Raw genomic sequence first — 24,938 nt, 5'->3', positions numbered from 1 at the left:
TCTCATTTGCCTAGTTTCATATGTAATACTAGAGGTTTTCTCAACGTCGCCAAGACTTACTTATCTCCTGTACACGCCTGTCTCACTGACACTCTACCACACCATGCCCCTACTGCATCCAGGTGTCAGAATCAGTGCTTTTTCTGCAGATGATCGTCGCCAAGTACCGAATCGCCGTAACCGGAGACCGTGGCAGTTGGGGGTGTCGTCACCTAATCGCTTCAACTGCAGCTTCATGTGATCAACTGTGCTCACTTCCACCCCAATCAACCGTGGCTGCGCCGAGGGTGGGGGTTCAACGACGTCCTGATAGTAACCATACACTCCTCTTGAGTTACCTACCCAGGTCCTTGTCATTGCGCTGACAATGGAGGCTGACCATGATAAGAGGCTGATGGAGGTGTTTCGATTCGACTTCTCACACCACTGATGCAACCTTGCGTCCGTCTTGATGCCAAACAATCCTTGTTTCCATGTCTGTCTGTCACCGTATTTCCTCAAGCAATGCAAGCCCCAGTTCAAATTTCCGGTATCGCACAGTCCATTTTGCCAAACTCCTTGGAAACCTGCGTTCAGCAAGCCTCGAATTTCGAACCCTAAGCAACTAACCCTCCTGAGTAAAAGGAAACCAAATGCCGCCGACTAAATCCAACACGCCCATATCGCACCAAGTGCTGCAAGAAATGCCGTTGCATCGATGTGCGCCAGGTCATATTCGAGCAGCATCCATAAAATACAACTCGCAGCCGCCATGAAGATCCACCTTCAGATCTGCCGGCTGCGTAGTACCCATCCCTTTTCGTTCTGCTTGGTTCCAGTTCCAAACTCCTGTTACATACTTCGCCAGAGCAGCAAACACGATTCAGCAAAAGAATATCGCGAAAACCCAGACCCAAGCACAAAAAGATAACTCCCCCAGTCGTGAATAGAGAAGAGCCCAACCATCCTGGTTTGCAGGTTGGATTGCTGCACAGTCGGTTGAGCTTGTGAGCAGTGCCTCTCATGAAGTGTCTACCAGCTCCAGGATTGAGTGGGAGAATTGGTATTCGATCCGGTCAACCACTTGACAGCACACTCGGCGGCATCCTCTCTTGCGTTGTTGAGGTTCTTGCCATCATACCAGTACCGAGCATTGAGTGTCTTGCCGTGAACCGTGACCCTGCTTGACCACGCAGTACGACCGCCTTCGGATTCAAGTTAGTGACCCTTGGTCGGGACAAGTCAGTTACAGGGAACCTACCTCGACGATCTGACACAATCTGGAAAACGGGGGGGCGCAACTGGGCATCACGGCAAAAATCTAGAAGACTTTAGTTCAGAAAGCCCGTAAATTGAAGGTTGAGGGGGAGACGTACGGTCGAGCTGGTCCTGCCAGGGGCCAGTGGGGTTGATGGATTGAACTTCCATTGTTGCTGGATAGAGAACAGGAAGGTAGGCACGAGAAACCAGGCGGGAACCTTGGTTATTATGTCAAGGGCTTTGAAAGGTGGGGGTTCAGATGTGTGGATGTTGAGGTAGATGGCAAGAAGCTAGCGGTGGAAATGGAAGATCCTCAGTGCTGAGTGCTGGGGGATATAATTGAAGCTGGTGGCTGAGTTTGAAGATTATAATGGGTGCGGATGGTGGGTTATATATCCAGTCAAGTTGAACTTGGTTGTAGCAACGTGTTTGGGAGACGCCGGGCGTGTGGGGGCCTGGGGATATGACAACGACAATAGAAACCCTGGTAGAGACGGCCAAGATTTGGTAGCCAGCTGGGCGTGGTATATCCGAAGAAGCCTCAAAGGTAAGACGAAGGCAAGCAAATAGGGCGGGCCCAGGTTGTCGGGCGGATGATGTGGCAGAAGAGGATTAGATGCCGTCAAACGGGGAGGGGGCGAAGCGGTGATGTGGACTTGACGCAGACACGGAGATGTTTGTGTGAAGTTGCAGGACGGCTAGAAGTTTGAAGCGTCTAGCGGCAGACTGCATCCAGGGAACAGGAAACCCAATCAATCTGAGAAGTTTACGAGAAGAGGATAGGAGAGAAGGGGAAGAGAGAAGGGAGGACGAGGTGAAATAGGATGAGGAAATAGGAGAATGTGAGCCACAACTAAGTGAGCCCAAGTCTCGACGGAGGCGTGGGAGGGATTGACAAGCGAATCCTCACAGAAGGAACGAAGTTTCTGCTGGCAAGCAAACTACGGGACAAGCCTACGTCGGTATCGGTACGGCCTGCGGCCCTGCAACTTGGTAAACGGGGGGTCTCCAACCCAACATTGCTTTTTCTGCCCCTTGAGGAGAGAGAGTGGGATCTGGCGCATCGGGTTAAGCTCACCAGCAGGGAAGCAAATCGACTCGGGAGTGACAGACAAGAGAAGGGCGGGTGTGAGCCGAGTTGCTTGGACCTCAGCGTGGGCCGTGCCGGGGCCGGTCAGTCCCTTGCAAGGCGGCAACGGGTACGGGGACGGGGACGGGAGCGGGTGAGGAGAGGCGATGTGCTGTTTGTGTTTGCGCAAGGATTCGGACATGGCCATCACGATGAGGCTCGACACGACAAGGACAGGCGAGCGTTTGTGAATCTGCGATTGAGTCCAGGACAGGCAGCAAGAGGGCCACGGCGTGCAGGTGCAGCAGCAGCAGCAAGCAGAAGCAATGTAGAGGGGAAACCATGGGGGGCGTGTACTCCAAGCCATGCCCAAGGGCGTCTGTGGATGTTGCTCGTGGCCGTGGAGCACTGCCAAGTACAAGCGTGCAAGGGGACGGTTGATGGATGGAACCTAGATCACGAGGGCGCATGCGGCAACAGACCTGCTAGAGGTTTGATTTGGAAAAGGCTGGACGACTCTGGCACGCTGGTGCAGCTCCGTCAGATGCGAAAAAGCAATGCCGGGGAGATAGTGCTCGATGGTGGATGCCCAGCCCAACTCGATCCAAGCAGGGTTTGGGGGCTACGCACATGAGGAGTGGCAGTACTGTAATTGAGGAGAGAAGAGAGAAAAAAACAAAGTGAGGCTGACCACAAAAGAATGAATGAGAAGCAAAAAGGAGCATGGGCACGAGGAACGAGGACAACGTGGGAGATGAACGATTCGTAATGTCCAAGAGAGGCGCCCCTTGGCTGCGACTCGAGGTGAAAAGAGAAGACAAGACAGACAACTGACGGATGGATGCCCATCTCCCAGTCCATTGTAGCGGGTTCTGGGCAATGATGTGCAGGATGATGATGTGTCGTGCTTCGGACGATGCGATGTCGTACACGACCATCGACTGCAGACGTCTGCAGGCACAGGATCAGGATTAGAATCAGGATCAGGTACGGCCGAGGGAGAAATGAGGTTATTCGTGAGGCGTAGCGCAGCAGCAGCCCTGGATTTCAGGTCGAGATTACCATGGCCACGTCAAGCGAGCAGCTGAGGCGATGTCCGCAGGCATTGACACCCATGGAGCCCTGACCAGACCAGGGAGCACTCGGTCCCGTCCAGTTAGCACATGGTCGATTAGCCCAAAAAGCCATGATAGAAACCCTTGCCCTCAAACATGAACAAATGGGAACAGGGGGGAATCGCTTGAAGATGTGGAGAGACAGAGCAGCGCCGCGCAGAGCAGAGCAGAGTTGGCCGACAAGGAGACGAGAACTTGCAAGGGGCTCCCTGTCCTCGAGACACGATTGGCCCTGTCGTGTCTCTTTTCTTCTTCTGTTCCCTCCTCGATGTTGTCTCCTCCGCTGCGCATTTCTGGGATTGGGGGATCGCAAAATTTGGTGTCGTTTTTCTTTTTGATGTGGAGTCGACAAGATCATCTCTACCGGGATTTGGCGGCGAATCCCAGAAGACCATCCACTCACGAATGCCGGGAAGGAGCCCGGATCTGTGCGTGTGGGGGAGAGGGGAGAGCTCAGCGTGCACCGACCACCCGCTATCATGGGTTGGAAGGCGCTGGCTGGGTGCCTGCCTGTTACGACGTAGGTACTGTAACCCTTGGTGCTTGCCCTGGACTAAGCCTTTCAGGCGCTAAGGCAGGCCTGGCGATGGCTGGCCTCTTCTTCTGATTAACTAACATCTGCCAGCTCCATGCTGTCGGCTTCAGACAAAGCAAAGCATCCTCAACACCTCGAATCTTCCCCAAGACTGGTAACAAGGTGGCGTTCCTAGGTGCGTCGCTACTGCTACTACCTAGGCCCGGGCCTTGAGCGTTCTGTCGATACCAAGATCCTGCGCTGCAGCCAACATCGGACCCAGGGATGATGGGACGGATGCTGGGGTTTGGGGACCAGGGGTTAAGCTCGGGAGTCCCAACCAACTAAATGTCGACCTCTCCAGTATCAGAAATGGGCGTAGATGGGGGAGCGGACCCCAGCCAGGCCTCGGTATGATGGAGAGCTATGCGCGGTAGTTCAGGTGAGCTAGCCAGCCATCGCTGTCATATACCTAGACTTGCTGACTGCCAGTTGGTGTTAAGCGCGCTTTGCGACTGATAATACGACCCTAACAGAATGATACCCTACACAGTCCCGTACCCATATCGCCGATGGATGACCTCCAGGGTCCGCCTTACACGGAGCGTGCTTTCACCAAGTCTGGTTGCCAAATAGAGTGGATCTGGACCTCGCCCTGGGGACTTCTTGAACAGGGCTGGCTGGCCTGAATCTGCATTGAATCTGCTGGCGTCTGTCATGTACGGAGGCCTTGCCGCGGCAATCCGTTAGGCTGGACTGGACCCAATACACCGCATGTCCCGGCTCGTGGTCGCTATTATCGCCGATGCTGGGCCTCGTTGCTTTTTCCCGGCCGGCGTCGAGATTTTTTTTTCTTTCTTCCCCTTCTGTCATCGCCCTTTTCTTGTTCGCTCTCCCGGCTGGCTGTGTTCAAGTCTGCCGGTCTGGCCTGCCGATCAATGACCAAGATCCCGGCTCGACACATATACCCAGTTTGATTGAGAGCGTCACAGGCGCTTGATCCGCCGCTGTCAGAGCAAGCAATGTTGATCCTGCTTGCATCCAAGTCTGACATGACATAGTATTTGCATCCAATGTCCCAGTGTGTCGGGAGATGCCAGAGAGACCCGCAGCACCTAAGCACCGCCCAAGTCAATAACTGCCGAACCCACTACTTCCGCCTGCTCGGGATGCTGGGCCTCTTCCAGGTTTGGGGTCGAAGACAGGTCGGGCCCCTGCATGTGGCAGCCTGCTAGTCCTGTGCGTGCGGGTTGAGAAGTAGAGGCCTGCTTAGTCGAAGGATGTCAGACGAATATATTGACTACAGATGTGGGCGTCTATTGCACGCCGAGGTAAAGGCTGCTTGGCTGAGCCATGCATCCAGTCTCGGTTTGCTCGGCACATCACAGCATCAGTCGGTTCCCACGAGCAAACTGGCAAGCACCGTCCGTCATCTTACGCATCGAGCGTGCGTGAATGCACCTGCTCCAGACTGAAAAGTTCACGCCATCCTTGGTCGCCTTGGATATGCAAGACGACAAGTTGTTACTATACACACCGCGATAGCCTTCTTTTCTCATCCTCTTGTCTCCTGGACGTGAAAACAAGGCCAAAACGTTTCTGGAACCCGACAGACTGGTTATCAACAGGACGAGCCGACCCGATTCAGGGTTACAGTTACATGACCCCATTCCTGCTTGGGCTTAGAATCAAACTCCAAGGCGAGCCATCGTCAGCCTTGGGCCCTGACCGGTCTGTCAACTCCCACCTCGAAGAGACGACGTGGGAGGCAGACCGGCGAAGGAGCTTCGTCATATTTCACCGTGGACGTCTCAGTGCAGCTTGGATCAGGGCACTCCGATCCACCGTGGACGCGCGCCAGATCAGCCATGCAGGACAAGGGATGCTTGATGGAAACCCCAAGCATCGCTGTCCATGCCCTGGCCAAACAGCAACGCCTTGGGACGTGCTGCTCCCGCGGAAGGGGTCGAGATGATGAGACCAAGTTTCCCAATCTGACCGCTGGAGATTGGCCGCACCTATCATGGGCTTTCTTTTCTGGAACTCAACTTATAGCCCCCAAGACATTTCATCCGCCACTTAACCGTTTGCTCAGCTGGCCTCGTGGACCTCCAAGACAGGCCCAGCCTTTTTTCACCGGTCTGGAGAATGGCGTAGATCCCCACGTCAGGCCTTGCATCGTGACCCTCCGATTCTTCGCCCTCCTTGCGTACCCTGCGCCTCGCCATTTTCGACCACGACATGAGGGTTGGCAAAGAGGTGTGACATGGCCAGACCGTTGAGCGGCTAGTTTGCCCTGCGGTCGCCCGTCCTCGTCCACCTGGTGTTTGTAACAGCCGCTTTCTAGACCGAGTCTGAGGTTTGTTGGAGCCGTTTGGTTGGGTTGGCAAAGCTGACACCTATCTCTGACAACTGTATCCGTATCGCTTCCCAACTCCTTGCCTCAGACACAAGCGCACACACACACGCCCACCCACCCACTCGCGGGAGAAGCAATGTTAAGTCTACACCTTCAGTGCCCGATGGCGGCACCGGAGGGAGGTCCTCGGCCATGACGGCATGCGGGATTTCAAATTGATGAGCAAATCAGTTTGTGATCGAGCCGAGACACCTGCTTTGCAACCCTCCGACACGGCGCTTGCAACGTTGACGCGCGGGAGCGTCCGGATTAACAACAACCCCCAAGCCGGGCCCAACGAGAACGGTTCCGATGTTTCATCGAATCGCTCGGCAAAGATCCATAGATGGATGGATGCGAGAAGGGCAAATTTTTTCTCTGCGGAGGAGCAGCAGCAGGAACGCAAGCAATCACGCAGCACAGTACATCCCATCACATCACACACAGCAGCACAGCCCATCCGGCGGTGAATAATGCCATCTCGAGTCTTCCTCCGCTGCATGGAGTCGATGCCGGGTAACACCGGTGCCGGCGTCCGTGACCCTTTTTCCTCTGGCTCGGCCACAGGCAATACATCCATAGCATTGCCGCCGCAGCAGCAAAAGGAATTGTTGTCAAGGGGCGGTCAACTAATATAGATGCGAAAGTGAGGCTTATGCGATCCTGGAGACGCAGCAAGGAAGAGAAGGCCTCTTGACGCGGCCGGCGATGCAACTAGAATGCCCGAGTCCCGCAATTACGATCCTCAATGCCAGATTCACGGCTTTGGGTACAGGTTCACCCCAGTTGCAGGCTTGAGCATATGCCAATAGCCTATTCTTCCGAGAACTTCTCTTCATTGTTTTCTTTTCCAAAAAAAAATAAACATCGTGCAGCACACAGGGTGTTTTTTCTGGGGCGCGCTTCGACGTCTGCGCGGATACATACGCGTATATAGACGCAGGATGCAGGTGAGCAATACTTTGACTACCTACATAGTAACTTATAGCTCCGATGTAGGTTCAACATGCTTCATGTTTGTGCATTTTACAGGTAATTAATTATGTTACTGATTAGTTCAATAGCACTACGATATTGTGATCTATCTAAATTGATCAGAATTCGGAATTCGAATATCTGTTCCGGCAGCCTTTTGCCCGCCCCAACATCGGTTGTCTTGGTTGGTGTTGATGACTGGCCTCAACATCCGAAACACAGCAAGCCCATCTCTTCTTCCCATGAGATCGGCTGCCTAGTGGAATGAATGAGCCAATATCCTAGTCCGATGACAACACCTCACGATGATGGTTCCATGGAGTCGCCCCATTTACTCGGCCCGACAACCAAACCCCACCTAGAACCCGGATGCCAGTCAAGAGCCTTCGATACTACGTCCTACACCGAGCATCGTGATGTCTGTTCCGCATGACATTGGACGATTACTGCTAGACAGGCAGACGAACAGCTTGCTTGACTCTCTTTGAATTCGAAGCCGATTCGAAGAGAAATTCCCAAACATCGTCTCTCGGGTCTCTCGGTAGCTGCTCCAAGGTTGTAAAGAAAGCAGCAGACTAGTTTAGTGAGGTTGTCAACTTGACTAGTCTCCTGTTAGAGGCTGCTATGTCAAGAGCAACATTGTAGATGTCATGTTCGCCAAGAACAATCTCCCCGAGAATACGTCACGGCAGCTCAACACCACAACGGCCATCCCATGTCTTCGGTAGAAACTATGCCGATCTCCCCACACGACTCCCCACAACTCCGGGTTTCTGGACGATTTTGGCGAACGTTAATTGAAAAGTTAACCTAGCGTGAAGGATCCGGCTGCTCAGGTGCCCGTCCATCGCCGTAGTATCGCCGGGCATGCCATGGAAAGTTGGAGAGGGCATCTCGAGACTGGGGAACGATGTTACCCTAATGAGTTTCCCCTCATCAAGCTCTCGTGTTCTCGCTCGCTTCGGCGAGTACGTGGGCCGCCATGGATGGCATATATAGCCAATGGTTTCTCTATGAGGACCGTTGTCTCCTCATCGCTTCAATGGCACATTGAACGAGACATTCAACAATGAAGCCTACACTTCTTTTAACTGCTGGCTCCTTGGCCTGGGCAAAGCCGTCCGGCTACAAGATCGACTACAACCGCGCACCCCCAAACCTGTCGACGCTCGCCAACTACAGTCTGTTTGAGACATGGCGTCCTCGAGCGCATGTGCTCCCTCCCTTCGGACAGATCGGAGACCCTTGCATGCACTACACCGACCCAAAGACGGGACTGTTCCATGTTGGCTGGCTTCATCTTGGTGCTGCAGGCGCCACGACGGATGATCTGGTGACGTATCATGATCTCAATCCGGATGGAGCTCCCTTCATTCGTGCGGGTGGCACAAATGACCCCATTGCCGTCTTTGATGGGTCAGTTATCCCCAGCGGCATTGACGGCAAGCCGACACTCCTTTACACGTCGGTCTCCTACCTACCTATCCAATGGACCATCAACTACACCCGAGGCAGCGAGACACAGTCACTCGCCGTCTCAAAGGACGGTGGCCGGAATTTCACAAAGTTGCAACAAGGTCCGGTGATTCCGTCACCTCCCTTTGCCCTCAATGTGACAGGATTCCGAGACCCCTACGTCTTCCAGAACTCTCGCCTCGACTCACTCCTGGACAGCGAGCCCGGAACGTGGTACAACGTCATCTCTGGCGGTGTGCACGGAAAAGGGCCCAGCGTGTTCCTCTACCGCCAGCATGACCCGGAGTTTCAGTATTGGGAGTACCTGGGCCAGTGGTGGCATGAGAAGGCCAATTCCACCTGGGGTGAGGGACTCTGGGCCGGACGATACGGTTTCAACTTTGAGGTTGCCAACGTTTTCAGCTTGGATGAGGAAGGATACAACTCCAAGGGTGAGGTCTTTGCTACCTTTGGTGCTGAGTGGTCTCTCGAACCAATCGTGCCTGAGGTGTCGGACTTTCGCGAGATGCTCTGGGCAGCAGGCAACGTCTCGCTTGAGGACGGCGATGTCAAGTTTTCTCCGACAATGGTAGGAAAACTGGACTGGGGTCACTCTGCCTATGCCGCTGCTGGAAAGGTTCTACCTTCATCCTCGAAAGCTTCATCTAAGAGTGGTGCACCGGATAGGTTCATCAGCTACCTGTGGCTGACTGGTGACTATTATGGTACACTCAAGCAGTTTCCAACTTCGCAGCAGAATTGGACCGGCTCCCTTCTCCTGCCGAGAGAGTTGACTGTTGGAAAGATCAGCAACGTAGTCGACAACGAGCTCGCACGGGAGAAGGGCTCATGGCGCGTGGCTAAGAACGAGTCGGGGGTTGTGGAACTTGATACGCTAAAGCAGGTCATCGCTCGCGAAACGCTGTCCAAGCTGACCAAGAAGGAGTCTTTCACTGAGGAAGGCCGAACCATCAGCAAGTCTGGATCAACGGCCTTTAAGCGACATCCCAAGTCCAAGTTCTACGTTCTCAAGACCTCGATCTCGTTTCCAAGCTCGGCTCGCAATTCGGATCTCAAGGCAGGCTTCCAGATTTTGGCCTCGGAGCACGAGTCCACCACCATTTACTACCAGTTCTCAAACGAGACTGTTCTCATTGACCGGAGCAAGACAAGCGCTGCTGCGCGCACCACTAGCGACATTGACTCGCGAAACGAAGCAGGACGACTGCGACTGTTCGACGTTGTCGAAAAAGGCAAGGAGCAGATAGAGACTCTGAACCTTACTATTGTCGTGGACAATTCCATCGTGGAGGTTCATGCCAATGACAGGTTTTCGTTGAGCACCTGGGCTCGGTAAGTTCGGCGAAATGTTTGGCAGAAACTATACTAACATTGACAGTTCCTGGTACGCTGATTCGACTGAAATCCGTTTCTTCCACGATGGAGAGGGTGAAGTTACGTTTGGCGATGTGTCTATTTATGAGGGGCTCTTTGATGCTTGGCCTGAGAGGAAGCGGTAGGCGACGATAAGGTAGATGCGGCATCTGTATAATGACACAGGAACTAAGAGTTACCATACACATTGCATGGGAGCTTCAGGTACATAAAAAGTAAATCTCTAGGATTCTATATATTCAGATCCAGTACATCGCTACAAGTTCTCGGCTTTCGTTCTACGAAGAGGCATTCTAGACTCTCCTTCATTCCATGTCATAACCCGCCAAGCAGAAAACTCCTTATTACGCCAATGCAGATACAGTCTTAACCCCAGACATCCTCGAGCCACTTGCTGCCCTTCTTGGCCGACTCGGCCCAGCTCCGGGCCTCGGCGTCGGTCCAGCTGTTCTGCTGCTTCATCGACTCTTCAACAACATTGCCCACCTCACGCGCCATCGACGCCCTGCCGCAGATGTACATGTTGGCTCCTCCTTGGAGTAGCTCACATACATCCTCCTTCATCTCGCTGACCTTGTCTTGCACGTACGTCTTGGGGTGGCTGTTAGACCGCGAGAAGGCAGGGACGATTTCCAGGAGGCCGTCCAGCTCCTTGGCTACTGAAGCGAGCTCCTCGCGGTAGAGGTAGTCTTGGTAAGGAGAGCGGCAGCCGAAGAAGAGGATCATGCGGCCAATGGGCTTTCCAACGGCCTTGAGACGAGCTCGCTCGAGGATGAAGCCACGGAAGGGAGCCATACCGGTGCCGGCGCCGATCATAACGAGGGGAGTTGTCCCGAGGGTTGGGAGCTTGAAATTTGAGCGACGAATGCAAGCAAAGACCTTGTGACCCTTGAGAGCATCGCCAGGGCCTGAGAGGGCGTAGGTGGGGGCATCAGGGCCAACCTCTGGTTGGGCAGCGTCGCCGTTGAGAGAGCTTCCGAGTGCGTAGAGGTAGTTTGTGGTGACGCCGCGGATGGCCTTAGTTGGGTCGGCCTGGAGGGAGGAGTTGTCAACGCCGACGGTGATGGCGACCTTGCGGGCGGAGACGGCGCTGGACGAGGAGATGGAGTAGTATCGGGGCTGGATTGTAGGGAGAGTCTCGACGACGTAAGATAGTGGGAGGTTGGTCCAGACAGCACCAGGAGCAGACAGTGCCAGGAGACGGCCTAGAGTGATGTGGTTCTTGCCGATGAACTCGGCATAGGCTTTCTTGTCCTTTCCAAGGGTTGTCAGAAGGTTGGCAACCTCTGGCGAAGGAGCAAAGCGAGCTAGAGCGCCGACAGTCTCACGAGAGACAGGGGCAGACACTTCGAGGTAGTGACGGAAGAGAGCCAGCAACGAGGTAGGGCTGGGGATCTTGATGGACTCGCCCTCCTCCAGGGCTCGGATAAGAAGCGGCGTCTCGGCTCGCTGCTCAAGCCCAAGCGCCTTGAGGAGGAGCTGCACCTCGTGATCAGGGTTGATGGGATACACAGCGAGGTGGTCACCAGTTCGGTAGCGAAGCTCAGCCTGGTCGCTAAGATCGAGCTTCATGTGGATGCAGTTCCTGCCTGGGGACGTGTAGAGTTCACGTGATTCCTGCACGGTCAGGGGCCGGATGGGCGAGTACTGCTTGACGATCTTGGCAGGGCCGCTGCGGTTCTGGGCGGGCTCGCCGAGGTTGAGGTCCATGACGTCGAGGGACTCGTCCTCGACGATCTTGATGCTGGGCTCGTAGGGAATGTCTCGCTCCTCGTAACCGAGCTTCTCCTGGAAGTGCGTGTAGAGATCATCCTTCCACGAGAGAAAGTCCTCTTCGGTGCCGCCTTGGGCATCGTTGGCCTTGCCCACGGGCATCAGACGCTGAGCGCCGGCCTTGTCGAGGGCCTCAACCACGACATCGATGACGCGGTTGTAATAGCGGTAGCTACTGTTTCCCAGACCAAAGGCCATGTACCGCAGGTTGGGTAGCTTGATGTCAAAAGGTCGTTTGTTGAGCCAGTCCCAGAGGGCGGCGGTGTTGTCGCTAGGATCTCCCTCGCCGTAGGTGGAGATGATGAAGATGGCGAGCTTGCTCTGGGGAAGGTTGGCGATGGAATCTGGGTCGTAGTCGCAGAGGTCGGCGCAGAAGGTCTGAAGGCCGAAGCGGAGGTGACACTCCTTGGAGAGTCTGTTGGCAAACATCTCTGCTGTACCAGACTGTGAACCCCAGAAGATGACGACATCCTTGCCCTGTCGAGGTGTTAGAGATGGTGGTTTAAGGGACAGGGGGCTTGACTTACACTCTCTTCCATCTTCTTAGCAATATCACGAGTTGCCTTGGGCCTTGATGCTGCACCATCTTTGGACCCCATGCGTTCGTACCAGATATAATCATACGGGTCTGGCCTGTCCCATGCGATGCCACGGAGGAGATAGGCCGCCGAGGCCACGCCAACTGCAGTCAACGCAGCAATGTCGGCGACAGTCTGGGGTGGCCCCAGCTGGGACAGGGCATTTGCAGGAAAGACAGTAGACATGATTGAAGAGTTCAATTGCCCTCGAGTTGAATGAGTCTATCTTGTGCTGAAGAGAGAGTCGAATCGAGAAGAGGAGGCTCGATATTCATATCCCACGACGATGCCCCACGATGTCGCCTCTCTCCAAAGATGGAGAAAAAACCCGGGGGGTTCTCTCATGGCGGAAAATGGGTCCCTCATAATTTCAGAAAAAGCATCTCGAATTTCCATCTCCAAGTTTGACGTTGGAGTTGATGGAGGGTGGGATTGGCCGGAACTTTTTGCCCTCTTGGTCATTCTCGGATGTATCCTCGCCACTTGGAAGCCGTCTCAAAAGGGAAACTTCCTTATCGGGAAGCCATCTCCTTCGGCCGTGACGCCGGTGAAAGCGAGCATTGAACTAACATGTGGGAAATCTAGATAGAGTCTAGATCTGTGGGGTTTAACGCGGGGAAGGATGACTTGACTGACGACATTCATTAGAGGCTCCCCAAGTGCCGTCTTTGGCCCCATCTTTGCCCGTTCGCTTTGGTCTCCGAGATGGTGGCCAACTAACACGGAGAATGGCCGAATGAGAGGGCTGGAGTTGAAGGCATACATATGGTCCAGACTTTGCTCCGCCAACTTTCCCAAACCAGCGATTGCTTTTTCAAAGATTACTTTCTGACGATAGTTATGGCAAGTGAGCGTTGTTGTCTCGTTTCTTCTCCTTCTCCCCCACCAAGTCCTTTCGGACTCGCCTCATTATGCAAAGAGCCAGCGATTGAACCAAAGGAAGAGATGGAAGACGGAGAGCATCACACCAAGATATAATTTAGGCCTCTTGGCCAGAATTTGCAATCTCTGCCAGAATCTCCCACAGCCGCCATCATGTACGCAGAAGCAGTGGTTCTCTTTACAGCCGCCTCCTTGATCGGCTACTTCATCCTCTACCCCGTCTTCGAGTACCTCCGCGATGCAAAAGGTCTCAGACGGTATCCCAACTTCCACCCGCTGGCGGGAATCTCCAACCTCCCTTTCGTGCGTGAGGCCGCCCGCGGGTTCCGGTCTAAGACGCTGTACGAGATGCACAAGGAGCACCCCGTAATCCGCACGGGTCCCAACTCGCTCTCGTACGGCTCCGTCCAAGCCATCAAGGACATCTACGGCCACGGCACAAAGTGTCTCAAGGGCGAGTTTTACGAGACTCTTGCTGGTTCGCACTTTCACCTCGCCGATGTGGTTGACAAGGCCGACCACGCTCGCAAGCGACGTGCGCTGTCTGCTGCCTATGCTCTCAAGAACCTTGAGAACTGGGAGTTCAAGGTCGCCGACAAGACGGAGCGCTTCATCTGTGCTGCCGATGCTGCGTGTACGCTGCCTCTCAAGAAGGGCTTCATCCGGCCTGACTCTGCGGACCTGACGTTTGACTACCGCGCTTTTACCAACTTTTTCACCCTCGATGCCATTGCGGATATCGGTCTCAGCGAGCGTTTGGGCTTCCTTGATCAGGGCCACGACCTTGTCAAGGCTGAGCGCATGGACGGAACCATCCACGAGCTCAACTACCGCGAGTGTCTCCATTCAACAGCCCGCGCCCAGTCCATCCTCGCCTGGACAGAAGGCTGGTACAACTTCAACGTCGAACTGTCTAAATGGATATCGGTCGACTTTCGCAAGTGGTGGCACTTCAACGAGGGCTGGAATGACATCGTGTACCATCGAGCCACGCAGCGTCTCGAGCGATACAAGAAGGGCGAGAGACTGCCCGACTTCTTCCAGGCCCTCATGGACCACAGCGATGCCAACCCTCCTGGTCTAGAGTGGGGAGAGATTGTTGCCGAGGTGTCCATCATGATGAATGCTGGCTCTGACACGACGGCTATTGCCATGAACAATGTCATGTACTGGCTGCTCAAGAACCCATCCTGCATGGCCAAGCTTCGTGAAGAGGTCGACTCTGTCCTAGAACCGGATGAAGTCGTCGCGCCCTACGACAAAGTCAAGCATCTTCCCTACCTCCGGGCCTGCCTCGACGAGTCCCTCCGCATCACGCCTCCCACGACCTTTGGCCTCCCTCGCCGCACACCCCCTGAAGGCTGGAACATTCTCGGCGACTTCATCCCCGGCGACACGACCGTCTCCATCTCAGCATATGTCACACACCGCGATCCCAACATCTTCCCTGAACCCGAGTCCTACGTACCTGAGCGCTGGCTCGACGAACAGGGCAAGGACCTGCAGCCGTACTTTATCGCCTTCAGTGCTGGTGCCCGGGGCTGTATCGGTCGCAATATCAGCTACCTGGAACAGACGGTGCTTCTGGCGAGTGTCGTGCACCGATACGAGTGGGCGTTGCCGTATCCGGAGTGGGAGCCCGAGAGGAGGGAGGCCATGAACCTGTCACCTGGGCCGATGCCGCTCAAGGTTTGGCGCCGGGAGTTGGGGGTGGATGAAAAACAAGAATAGAATGTCAAGATGAGATATGATTTGATAGATATAGCGTAATTTGAAGCCCGTATGTTAGGTCCCGTCATTTGTCGAGATGCTGGCCGTGCCGAGTTACCTTGTTGCACTCACAGGAAGCTGACATTAGATGGGATGTGACTTGTCAACGCTGGTCAATCTGATAATCTGATATTCAAGTTTGGCATCCAATCATGAGTTGAGCTGCAGCATGTCGGTAACGCGTAGTCGTCTCCCAGAGCTCCATAAATAGGGGTCGGTGATAATGCCGATGCAGGAAAACCCAGTTCTAGAATGCAATGCACAGTCAAGGTGGATCATAGTTATCATGAGAGCACCCATTAAATCCAATCCATCCAAGTAATCCGCCCAATCGCCTTCAATATTGCTCCCTCATGGTAACCAGTTGCGCCTCCTCAGCCCTCAACACCAGACTATGCCGCCCAAGTATTGTAACATTCAAACAGAACTCAGATATTGCCAGAAACATTCATCATCTTCGTAACCATTACACCAGCTGCATGCTGTTGCTATTCAGCATCCCTGCAATCGGCATTCCAGCGATAGGCATCTCGGTGTTCATGTTTGCGGGTGATTCCGTCCAGCCCCAGGCTTCCTTCAAATACTGTTGCCTATACAAATATCAGCAACCTCATCATATTTGACCGTGACAGTAGATCTTACGCGGATCCAGTCGGCCAGCCAGTCTGTACATCCATCTTCTGTAAAACCCGATAGAGAGCTTCCTGCTCTTGCAGGTCTGTAAATCGGTCACCAGCCATAGTAATAGCCAGGCTCACGTATCTGCGGACAAGTTGTCAGGTGGTTGTTCAACTCTGACCGTTCGTTGGGGACATACGCATATACAGTAGGGTTTCGCTGGTTTGACTGTAGTTGTTGAGAGTTAGCATTAGCAGCAGCACATTTTGATTTTCAGGTCAACATGGCCGTACCTCCGCAATTCCACAGACCATCTTGACTGTCTTCTTGATGTCTTCGTTGATCTTCTTGACCGCCTTGGCCTGCCCAGGGCCGAGCTTGGGGATTTTCGGGTTGTGGGCTGCGAGCAGAATCTGCATCAGGAGGAAGTGAAATACTCCAGTAATCACGGCGTCATTGAAATAGACGGCCTGAGGAAACATGCCGCCTCCATCCTCATTGATGTACATGGGGTGAAAGAACCATGGCCTCTCTGCCCACCATCGTTCTTGGCCTTCCTGAAGTCTCTCCCACGCAAACACGCTCTGCTCCTCAGAACCGTAGCAGTAGCGGAGGCAGGCGGCGCACTGGAGAATGGTGAGGTTTGCGAAGGCGCAGCAGGAATCGTCGTTTTGCACGAGTCGCGTGATGTCCTGAAGAGCAAAGTTTGGATGCACCGGACGAGCCTGCATAAAGGCCATATGAATTTCTTGTCGAAGTGCCACCCAGAAAGCTGCGCGGCGGAGGCCGGTGAAATCAAGCACCTTTTCCTGAGCCGCAACAAAGACTCGAGTACCCACGAGGTGAGACTCGCCTGCCGTATCCGCGGATGTAATGGGAACGTCCATCTCTTCCATATAGCGGAGAATGACAATGGCAGTCAAGAGATTTTCGTCCATGACTGCGGCCGAGCTGGACAAGGCGGGGATCAGGGCGTCAAGGCAGTTCTGATGATACCGATCACCAACCAGCCCGTCGAAACCAGCGATCCTGGACAATCGTTTGGCTGAAGCAGCTAGGACTGCGTTCATCAGAGGTGGGCATGTAACCGCTCGACGAGGAACGATAGTGGCAAAGTGCCGTTCGTTATCGCAAAGATCGAAGAGAGGCGCCAGAACGTGGATAAAGTTTTGGAATAGCATTGCTTCTTGCGGATCCTCTAGAGGCCATCTTGGGCTGTCAAGATAAATGCCAGAGATGGCTTCGGTGACATCATCCTCTAGGGCCGAGATGACTTGGCTGGAGTTGTCCAGCCCTGGGCCAACATGGGGGCTCCCAACACCGAGAGCAATGTCGTTGATGATGGGAGACTCGAGGATGGGGGATCCCGAGTACCTCGTAAATGGGCCTGCGTCGGCAGCACACTGAGAACTCTGGCTAGGTGACTGGGCATCGCTGGGATCAGAGCGAGGAGGGTTCCTCCATGGACCAGCTGATGAGGAACTCAGGGCTCGCTTCTTCGAGGGGCGCTCGCTGTCTCTGGCATGAGGCGATGCTTCAAAGGTTGGCCTTGAGTTCGGCCTCTCCGGCTCGGATGAGGGTCTGGACTCTCTAGATAGGAGACGCTGTAGAGGAACAGCGGGCGGCGAAGAGTTATGGCTAGTAGTTTCGACGTCGGGCCCGATATTGAAGCTCTCCAGAGTATCAAAGTTTCCAGTGCTCGAGTCGTGGATGTTGATGATGTCTGGAGTTTCATTGATAAAGCTCAAAGCTCGATTCGTCTTGACCCATGGTTGGTCCTGGGAAAAGTTGTACTCGCGCTTCGCAGCCTCGAGTGTCTTTCCGGAACGGATACTTGCAGAGGGATCAGCATGAGGGGGAGGATCCAGTTAGTGAGTGACAAACCTAGGATTCAGGCCATGACGAAACCTCACGCTATAGCCGCGGATGCACTCAGAGTCGCTCTTTCGACAGTTGGCACACGAAGGCTTATCGTTGTCGCCTGTGTAACACAGGCATCAGAGACAGAACAGACAGTGTATGGCCATCATGACTTGGTGTGGAAAATCAAAGCATTCCCAGTGAGTGCTTACACTTGAGGTGTCTGTGGCAATGAACATAACGTCAGACCACAACGCCTAGGAACAAGGCATGATAGAGGGCTTCCAACGGGGGACATTGCCTGGCTGAGACTCACCTTTGCTTACAAACCTTGTAACGGCAATATCAGTACACTGAAGGTGCTACAAGAGAGTGTGAGTATGAACGGGTGGTGGGTCACTCACTGTGCAGGGGTTGAGAGGCCTGGAGGTGGTTGTGCTTGTGCTTGTGGTCGGTGGTTGATTCTCCTGCATGGCTCATGAGGAAACCAGGGCCCAGATGCCGTATCCCCGTACGCAAGGATACCGCAAGAGGCAGAGGAACTGGCGTTGACTCGAGTGAAGGGGGCGGTCGATGATGGAGATGAAAGTGGAAGATGAAGGAAATGGCCCCAAGATGGCCAAAAGGGCAATTACCCTTTTTACATCAAACAGGCAAGTCTGGTCAGGGCACCAGCCAAACCCCGCACGCGCTGGAACCCACTAACAAAACCCCTAAGCCTTGGGGGGTTGGTCCTCCGCCACAGGGAAGCGAGCCACCACGCGATAGCGCCTGGAAGAAGCGAATTAGAAGCTCGATAGATGGTTTTAGCCCTGAACCTTGGGGGTCGGCATTCCCACTGGCTCGCCCCTGCCCTCCTGGTCCCTCTTCCCCATGGGGGTTTTGGTGGAGTTTTTCGCTTGGGGATCGAGTCACTCCATGATGGAAATGAAACCATCACCAAGAGATGGACTTCCCCCATACTATCCCGCCCATGGGGAAAGCAGCTGTTAGTGTCCGTCTGGGGAAAGGCTTGACTGAGATGCTTACCCGGGCCCATGGCCTGGACTCTTCCCCGGGCCAATCGCCGAGACCCAAATGCCGTTATTGTCAAACCCATCTCATCACACCACGGGCCTTGATGCGAGTAATGAGTCGGGTGGTCTAAGATTTTACCCTACCTTCCCCTCAGAAGGAGCTGAGAAGGGCAATATCTCCTCACCCGTTCCTCGTCTCGCCATGTGGTCGGCATGCTAGCCGTTCAACTCACCCTCCATCTCGCCGACTACACGCGCCAGCAGGATTTGGGGAAAGCCTCCCATCCTGGCTTTGTATACCACCTTGGCAAGGTTCACCAAGTCGTTCGCTCTGGAGGAGGGACGTGCTTCACCTCAAGTAGCATATAAGAAAGCCGTGGGATCGTCGTCTTGGACAATTTCTCATCTCGAACGGCATCTACCACTTTCTTCACTCTTCTGAGTCTTCTCCACCAGTTCACGCAGCTGCAGCTGGTATCCTTGGCTCTTTTTCCTCCTTCATCTTGAACTCTTTTCACTCTTCTGTCAACACCTTTGACATCCATCATGGCAAAGGCAGATCACAAGGAGGGACTCCAGCACCTCGAGGATGCTGCTATCAACGGCTCCATCCAAGAGATTAACCTGGATGAACTTGACTCGATCGAACAAACCAAGACGGGCAAGTTCTCGTGGCTCGTCAGCATCACCGCTGCCATTGGCGGCATGCTGTTTGGTTACGACACTGGAATCATCTCAGCTGTGCTCGTCTACATCCATCAGGATCTTGGCAAGACTCTCACCTCGCAGGAGAAAGAGTTGATCACCTCCATCACCTCTGGTGGTGCCTTCATCGGCGCCATCTTTGCTGGTGCCACGGCTGACCGCTACGGTCGAAAGGTTGCCATCTATGTCGGCTGTGTGCTCTTTACCCTCGGTGCCATCATCCAGGCTGCGTCCTTCTCTGTCATCCAGATGACTGTCGGCCGCCTCGTTGTTGGCTTTGGTGTTGGGTCCGCTGCCATGATCGTCCCCCTGTAAGTAATCACCCATTAGTCTTGAGCTGGCTGAGCGCTAACACGAATCAGATACATCGCAGAGGTGTCTCCCGCCAAGTATAGAGGACGTATGATTGGACTCGACAACATGTCCATCACCGGCGGACAACTTGTCAGTTACGGTATCGGAGCTGGCTTTGCTTATGTCTCTGGCGGCTGGCGATACATGGTCGGAGGTGGTGCCATTCCCGCCATCGTCCTCGGCGCCCTGCTCCCCTTCTGCCCCGAGTCTCCTCGTCAGCTCATCTACCACGGAAAGCCTGAAGAGGCCGCCAAGGTTCTCCGCAGGATCTTCCCCAACGGCACAGAGGAGCAGGTCCAGGACAAGATCCGCCACATCACCTATCACGTCGACCAGGCCAAGGCCCTCAACGCTGGCAAGTCTGGCTGGTGGGTGTTCAAGCAGCTCTACGTCGTGCCCGCCAACTTCCGCGCCCTCGTCTCTGCGTGTGGTCTCATGGCCATCTCCCAGCTCAGCGGCTTCAACTCGCTTATGTACTACTCTCCTCTCCTGTTCTCGCTCGTCGGCTTCTCCAACCCCGTCGCTGTCGGCACCGTCATTGCTGGAACCAACTTCATCTTCACCTGGGTCAACCTCATGCTTGTCGATCGTGCAGGCCGCCGAAGAATCTTGCTTGTCACTGTCCCCTTCATGGGTCTGGCCCTCGTCATCGCTGCCGTGTGCTTCAAGTACATTCCCATCAACCATGACCTATCTCTGGCTGCTGACGCCAAGATTGGCTGGCCTGCCATTGTCGTGCTCGTGAGCATGGTCGTCTTCGTGGGCTTCTACTCTTCCGGTATCGGAAATACGGCCTGGCTCTCGAGCGAGTTCTACCCCATGGAAGTCCGTGCCATGGGAACCATGATGCTCACCATGACCTGCTGGGGTTCCAACATCATTGTTGCTTCCACCTTTTTGACCCAGATGGAGAACACTACCCCCTCTGGCGCCTTTGGCTTCTACGCCGCCATCTGCATCCTGGGCTGGGTCTGCATCTACTTCTGCTACCCTGAGGTCAAGGGAATGACCCTTGAGGATATCCGAGAGATCTTCCAGCACGGATTCGGTGTCCAGCGAGCGAGGGAGATTCAGAAGGAGATGAAGTTGGCCCGAAAGGAGGAGGCTTCTGGTGAGATGGTCAAGGCCTGAGTGCGGTCGTGAGGGGTGGGGATTGTATCTTCGCGAGGTATCGATCTTGGATCTCGTGTACGTGTACGAAAGCCCTCTATTCAGAGCTTGGGGATGGTTCGCTTTTCTTTGAGAGCTAGAATGTGTAGACGTTCGCGTTCAGATAAGACCTTTAAACTGTTGAATTCTCTGTCAGTTACAACCATTGTCCCAACCATGTGAGCATCTCCAACTTGTGTCAAGACCCTTGACTGGGCCAACCACGTCATCTGGCTGCGGTGAGAGTATGAGCTGAGGAACACCGTGCCTCAATGGTGTATGGGGGGTGTCAACGTGTAAGGGGTGTCACAGACATAGTGCCTCGTAGTTGGCTTCCAATTGGACCGTACCTGCTTCTCCCGTGTGGATGACGACCGTTGGAGAACATCTCATGAGCATCATGAGTCTAAATCTAGCACGTAGTAGCCAGTTGGCACATTGGACGGGCATTCCGTAGTAAGAAGTCATGAGGCATACCTAGAGACGGATGTCGTAGAGTAGTGATAGACAACTCGAACACAAGAGCAGAACAAGAGGTCGACATATCCATTTCTCTCTGAATTGACCAGTATCGGGTTATCTATCAAGAGATTCAGCATCATTAAACTCTATACCCGGATCATCTGATGAACCACAGTCGGAAACTTGATCTCACACTTCGGCAACTTTTTCTCGAAGTGATCGACCCCAAGCCACGGACGTCGAATCCGATTGACGAATTGGGCAGCTTCCTGGTCTAGAAAAATGCGAAGAAGACTCCGGTCAGCCAATCCCGTTTCAAAGACTGGAGACGGTGAAGAACGGCTTGTGCAAGGATGGTGGTAGGATTTTCCCACGGGCACGAGCACGAGCACGAGGTCATGATCCGAAGTCGCTCCCTCATGAGCAGCCCGGTCCTTCTTTCCAATCACGTCTGGGGTATTTGCCTGGCTGCCGAGCCATGGCGGAGAGTGCGGAGGTGAGTGGAGGCTATCTTGGAGGCTGGACAGGGGGTCATGCAGCCATTCCCAAGCGCATGCCCAGATTCAGTAGGAGGCGCCGAAACTCGTTCGTGAATACTTACTTATCTTGGTAAGAGAGAGAACGTCTCCTCCTCCACCGGCCCCACCGCATCTCGAAGCGCTCACACAACAGGGTCCATGTTGGAACCAGATGAGATTTCAACTCTATGTCGGCACTTAGTAATTGGTCGGCCTTGTCGCCGGTGCGGATGAGACTTGTCGATCTTGTGACTTCTCGCTCCAAGCCACGGGTCGGGTCACCGCTTGGACGTGGGGTAAAGCCTCGAGTTATGTAGCTCTCGACAAAGATGTACGGGTTTGGAGCTCCGATGGTGGATGCCGCCTCGGCGATGCGAATCCCGATGCTCAAGGTATAAGTCTAGAGAGCTCGCTCGTCACGCTTCTCAACTGGACAGCTCCTCTCATCTTTCTCTGCTCCTCAATCTCGTTACTGACGGTGTTGTTTGTCTGGAAAAAAGGCATACCCGTCTGTGTACCTGTCCTCCCGCAAAGTTACTTTGGCCCTACCGCTCTTCTCACTCAATTCCAACCTCAATCCTCCCTTCCTCCTCTTCACAATTCACAATGGCCCCCAAGCTCAAGGTTGCCGTCGCTGGCCTCGGCCGCATGGGCGCTCGTCATGCCCTCAACTTCCACAACAGAACCCCCCGGGCTGAGCTCGTCGCTGCCTTCACTCCCGTGCAGAAGGAGGTTGAGTGGGCTCACGTCCACCTCGAGGGTGTCACCATATACACCGACTACGAGGAGATGCTCAAGCACCCAGGCCTGCAGGCTGTTGTCGTCGCCACTGTCACCACCGCCCACGCTGAGGAGGCCATCAAGGCCATTGAGGCTGAGAAGCACGTTCTGTGCGAGAAGCCTCTGAGCACCAGCGTTGAGATTGTCAGTTCCCCGCCCATGCTTTATGAAATTTAGCTAACTCCCTCTTAGTCTCAATCCGTCGTCGATGCTGCCTCCAAGAAGCCTCACCTCAAGGTCATGTGCGGCTTCTCCCGCCGCTTCGACGCCTCTTACCGTGACGCCTTCGAACGAATGGACGCTGGTGCCATTGGCCGCCCCTCCGTCTTCCGCTCTCAGACCTGCGACAAGCTCGACCCCTCTGGCTTCTTCGTTGCCTACGCCGAGTTCAGCGGCGGCATCTTTGTCGACTGCAACATCCACGACATCGATCTCGCTCTATGGTACTTTGGCCAGGACTCTATCGTCAAGAGCGTCGTGGCTACTGGCATCACAGCAGTGCAGCCCGAGCTGCGCAAGCACAAGGATGTGGACAACGGCGTGGGCATCGTCGAGTTCTGGGGAGGCAAGGTTGCCTACTTCTACTCTTCCCGCATGATGGCTGCTGGCCAGCACGATATGACCGAGGTGATCGGCACCGAGGGCAAGCTTGCCATCAACGCCAACCCCGTGGGCACGCTCGTCGAGATGCACGAGGCTGCCGGTGTGCGGCGACAGATCCCCGGCGACTACTACGGTCGCTTCGAGCACGCCTTTGTCACTGAGGCCAATGAATTCACCGCTGCCTGCCTCGACAACAACCGCCTGCCCTTCAAGCTTAGTGGCGCTGTCCAGGCCGTCAAGATCGGATGCGCTCTCCAGGAGTCGCTCAACTCGGGCCAGAAGATCAACTTTGACGAGACGGGTCGCCGTATCGAGGCTGCTAAGCTGTAAGGGAATAGATAAAATGGATTAAGCGTTATAAACAGCAAGAGCTAGAGAATAATAGATGAACAATATTTAACGGCACTTTACAGTATCTCGATTGTAACATGACACCAATGAAATCTGTAGCTTATCGCTTGTCGTGATCCTGGACAACAATTACTATTAGATCTCAGTATGTGAACCATAATGTGCCCATGGCGGTGTTGTAAGGGACACCGAAATTTAGGAATATGTTTTGTGAGATGGACTCAATTAGCTATAGAGTCAGCCAGTCCCTCTCCGAGTGCTGTAGACCCAGCTGACAGATGTCTTTCTTGTTGATGATCTCGATGTTGAATGAACCTGAAGCAGCCATAACGACAGACCATCATAGACAGAGAAACGATTCAATAATGATCATGTCTACCCTTGGTATGTCATGATTCCAAAAAGGGAAATCCCTCGCCGACAGGCCGAACGGACCCCTGTGAGATAGGCAATGGCTCGGCGACAGCTCCCCCGAAACCCCTGGTCCATCACTAGCTCTCTCCTGATGTCATTCAAGGCACTCATTTGAGTGATTGGCTAGATGGAAAGAGTTCTAGAAGGGCCCCGAAGGGGAGTATGGCTTCGAGAGACCTGGGTGTACAGGGTATACTGGACTGGTGAGATTATCAAGAGCTAATCTCCATTCCCAGGACACCATCTCTCGTTTTTCGTGCCATCCTTGGAGCGATATAGACAGCTATTATATGGATTTTATCGATTTTTTTCATGATTTGATCTGGTTGTTGATTTGTCACTAACTTGGTAGAATATGGTGGCACACCACTCCAAGCACTGCTCAAGGCCTTGACAAAATAGTAGCCATACTCGGCCCAGGGCTTCATCGAATAGAATAAGGCGCTTTGTATCGGTATATAAGCAAAGTGTTCTATTCGAGTATTCATTTTCCGCTAGCCGATGTGGTCAATTTGAGGAGACATCATATGTGATGAGCAAACCACCACCAGACACAATGAGGTTATCACAAATCTTCAGTAATATAACGGCTTGATAATGAATTATCTCGACAAGTTCTTGATACACCTAAGGTGACTCTATTTTTTATTAGTCGGCAAATCAAGGGGTGAGGGCAAGCCGCAGAACTGGGCCAGGTCTACGGCCTCAACGCTCCCTTCGCGATTCTGCAACCACTCCAAATCATAACCATTTCAAGGGACGGGCTGCTTCTAGTCGTCAATTTGTAATAATATATATATGCTCTCGGTAACAAAGTGTCTATTGACTTCATAGTTATTGGTTTGACATTGTTCTTAGTTAGTCGGGTAGGGAGGCCTTAAAAAATCTGGGCTCCCATGTTTCGGGATCAGTTGTCGGTAGTGAGGCCTTGGAAGAGCACATTGC

General features: G+C 53.9%; 7 protein-coding genes across 7 annotated transcripts; 4 read left to right on the top strand and 3 right to left on the bottom strand.

The window, feature by feature from the left end:
* Positions 1 to 1,011: 1,011 nt before the first annotated feature.
* LRP88_05252 (uncharacterized protein) lies at positions 1,012 to 1,407 on the bottom strand (the record flags this gene model as incomplete). Its single annotated transcript, XM_083241810.1, has 3 exons — positions 1,012 to 1,184; positions 1,241 to 1,300; positions 1,356 to 1,407. 3 exons carry the CDS (start codon positions 1,405 to 1,407, stop codon positions 1,012 to 1,014), a joined length of 285 nt encoding a protein of 94 aa, XP_083102958.1.
* Positions 1,408 to 8,379: 6,972 nt separating this feature from the next.
* LRP88_05251 (glycosyl hydrolase) lies at positions 8,380 to 10,285 on the top strand (the record flags this gene model as incomplete). Its single annotated transcript, XM_083241809.1, has 3 exons — positions 8,380 to 10,113; positions 10,165 to 10,170; positions 10,250 to 10,285. The coding sequence occupies 3 exons, from the start codon at positions 8,380 to 8,382 to the stop codon at positions 10,283 to 10,285; spliced, it is 1,776 nt and encodes a 591-aa protein (XP_083102957.1).
* Positions 10,286 to 10,526: 241 nt separating this feature from the next.
* On the bottom strand, positions 10,527 to 12,697 carry LRP88_05250 (NADPH cytochrome P450 oxidoreductase family protein; the record flags this gene model as incomplete). The annotated part of the gene is made up of 2 exons (XM_083241808.1): positions 10,527 to 12,410; positions 12,461 to 12,697. The coding sequence occupies 2 exons, from the start codon at positions 12,695 to 12,697 to the stop codon at positions 10,527 to 10,529; spliced, it is 2,121 nt and encodes a 706-aa protein (XP_083102956.1).
* Positions 12,698 to 13,546: 849 nt separating this feature from the next.
* Positions 13,547 to 15,124, top strand: LRP88_05249 (cytochrome P450; the record flags this gene model as incomplete). The annotated part of the gene is made up of 1 exon (XM_083241807.1): positions 13,547 to 15,124. One exon carries the CDS (start codon positions 13,547 to 13,549, stop codon positions 15,122 to 15,124), a length of 1,578 nt encoding a protein of 525 aa, XP_083102955.1.
* Positions 15,125 to 15,629: 505 nt separating this feature from the next.
* On the bottom strand, positions 15,630 to 18,121 carry LRP88_05248 (uncharacterized protein; the record flags this gene model as incomplete). Its single annotated transcript, XM_083241806.1, has 6 exons — positions 15,630 to 15,753; positions 15,806 to 15,925; positions 15,981 to 16,009; positions 16,075 to 17,614; positions 17,666 to 17,762; positions 18,046 to 18,121. 6 exons carry the CDS (start codon positions 18,119 to 18,121, stop codon positions 15,630 to 15,632), a joined length of 1,986 nt encoding a protein of 661 aa, XP_083102954.1.
* Positions 18,122 to 19,203: 1,082 nt separating this feature from the next.
* On the top strand, positions 19,204 to 20,847 carry LRP88_05247 (general substrate transporter; the record flags this gene model as incomplete). Its single annotated transcript, XM_083241805.1, has 2 exons — positions 19,204 to 19,673; positions 19,725 to 20,847. The coding sequence occupies 2 exons, from the start codon at positions 19,204 to 19,206 to the stop codon at positions 20,845 to 20,847; spliced, it is 1,593 nt and encodes a 530-aa protein (XP_083102953.1).
* A 1,604-nt stretch (positions 20,848 to 22,451) lies between these two features.
* On the top strand, positions 22,452 to 23,558 carry LRP88_05246 (uncharacterized protein; the record flags this gene model as incomplete). Its single annotated transcript, XM_083241804.1, has 2 exons — positions 22,452 to 22,769; positions 22,818 to 23,558. The coding sequence occupies 2 exons, from the start codon at positions 22,452 to 22,454 to the stop codon at positions 23,556 to 23,558; spliced, it is 1,059 nt and encodes a 352-aa protein (XP_083102952.1).
* Positions 23,559 to 24,938: the final 1,380 nt, after the last annotated feature.

This window comes from Fusarium phalaenopsidis (genome assembly GCF_050370095.1).
Source record: "Fusarium phalaenopsidis strain FUZ10S chromosome Unknown contig_32292, whole genome shotgun sequence".
NCBI classification, from domain to species: Eukaryota; Fungi; Ascomycota; class Sordariomycetes; order Hypocreales; family Nectriaceae; genus Fusarium; species Fusarium phalaenopsidis.
Note: the sequence above shows the minus strand (reverse complement) of the source record. Positions and strands in the feature narration are given on the sequence as shown.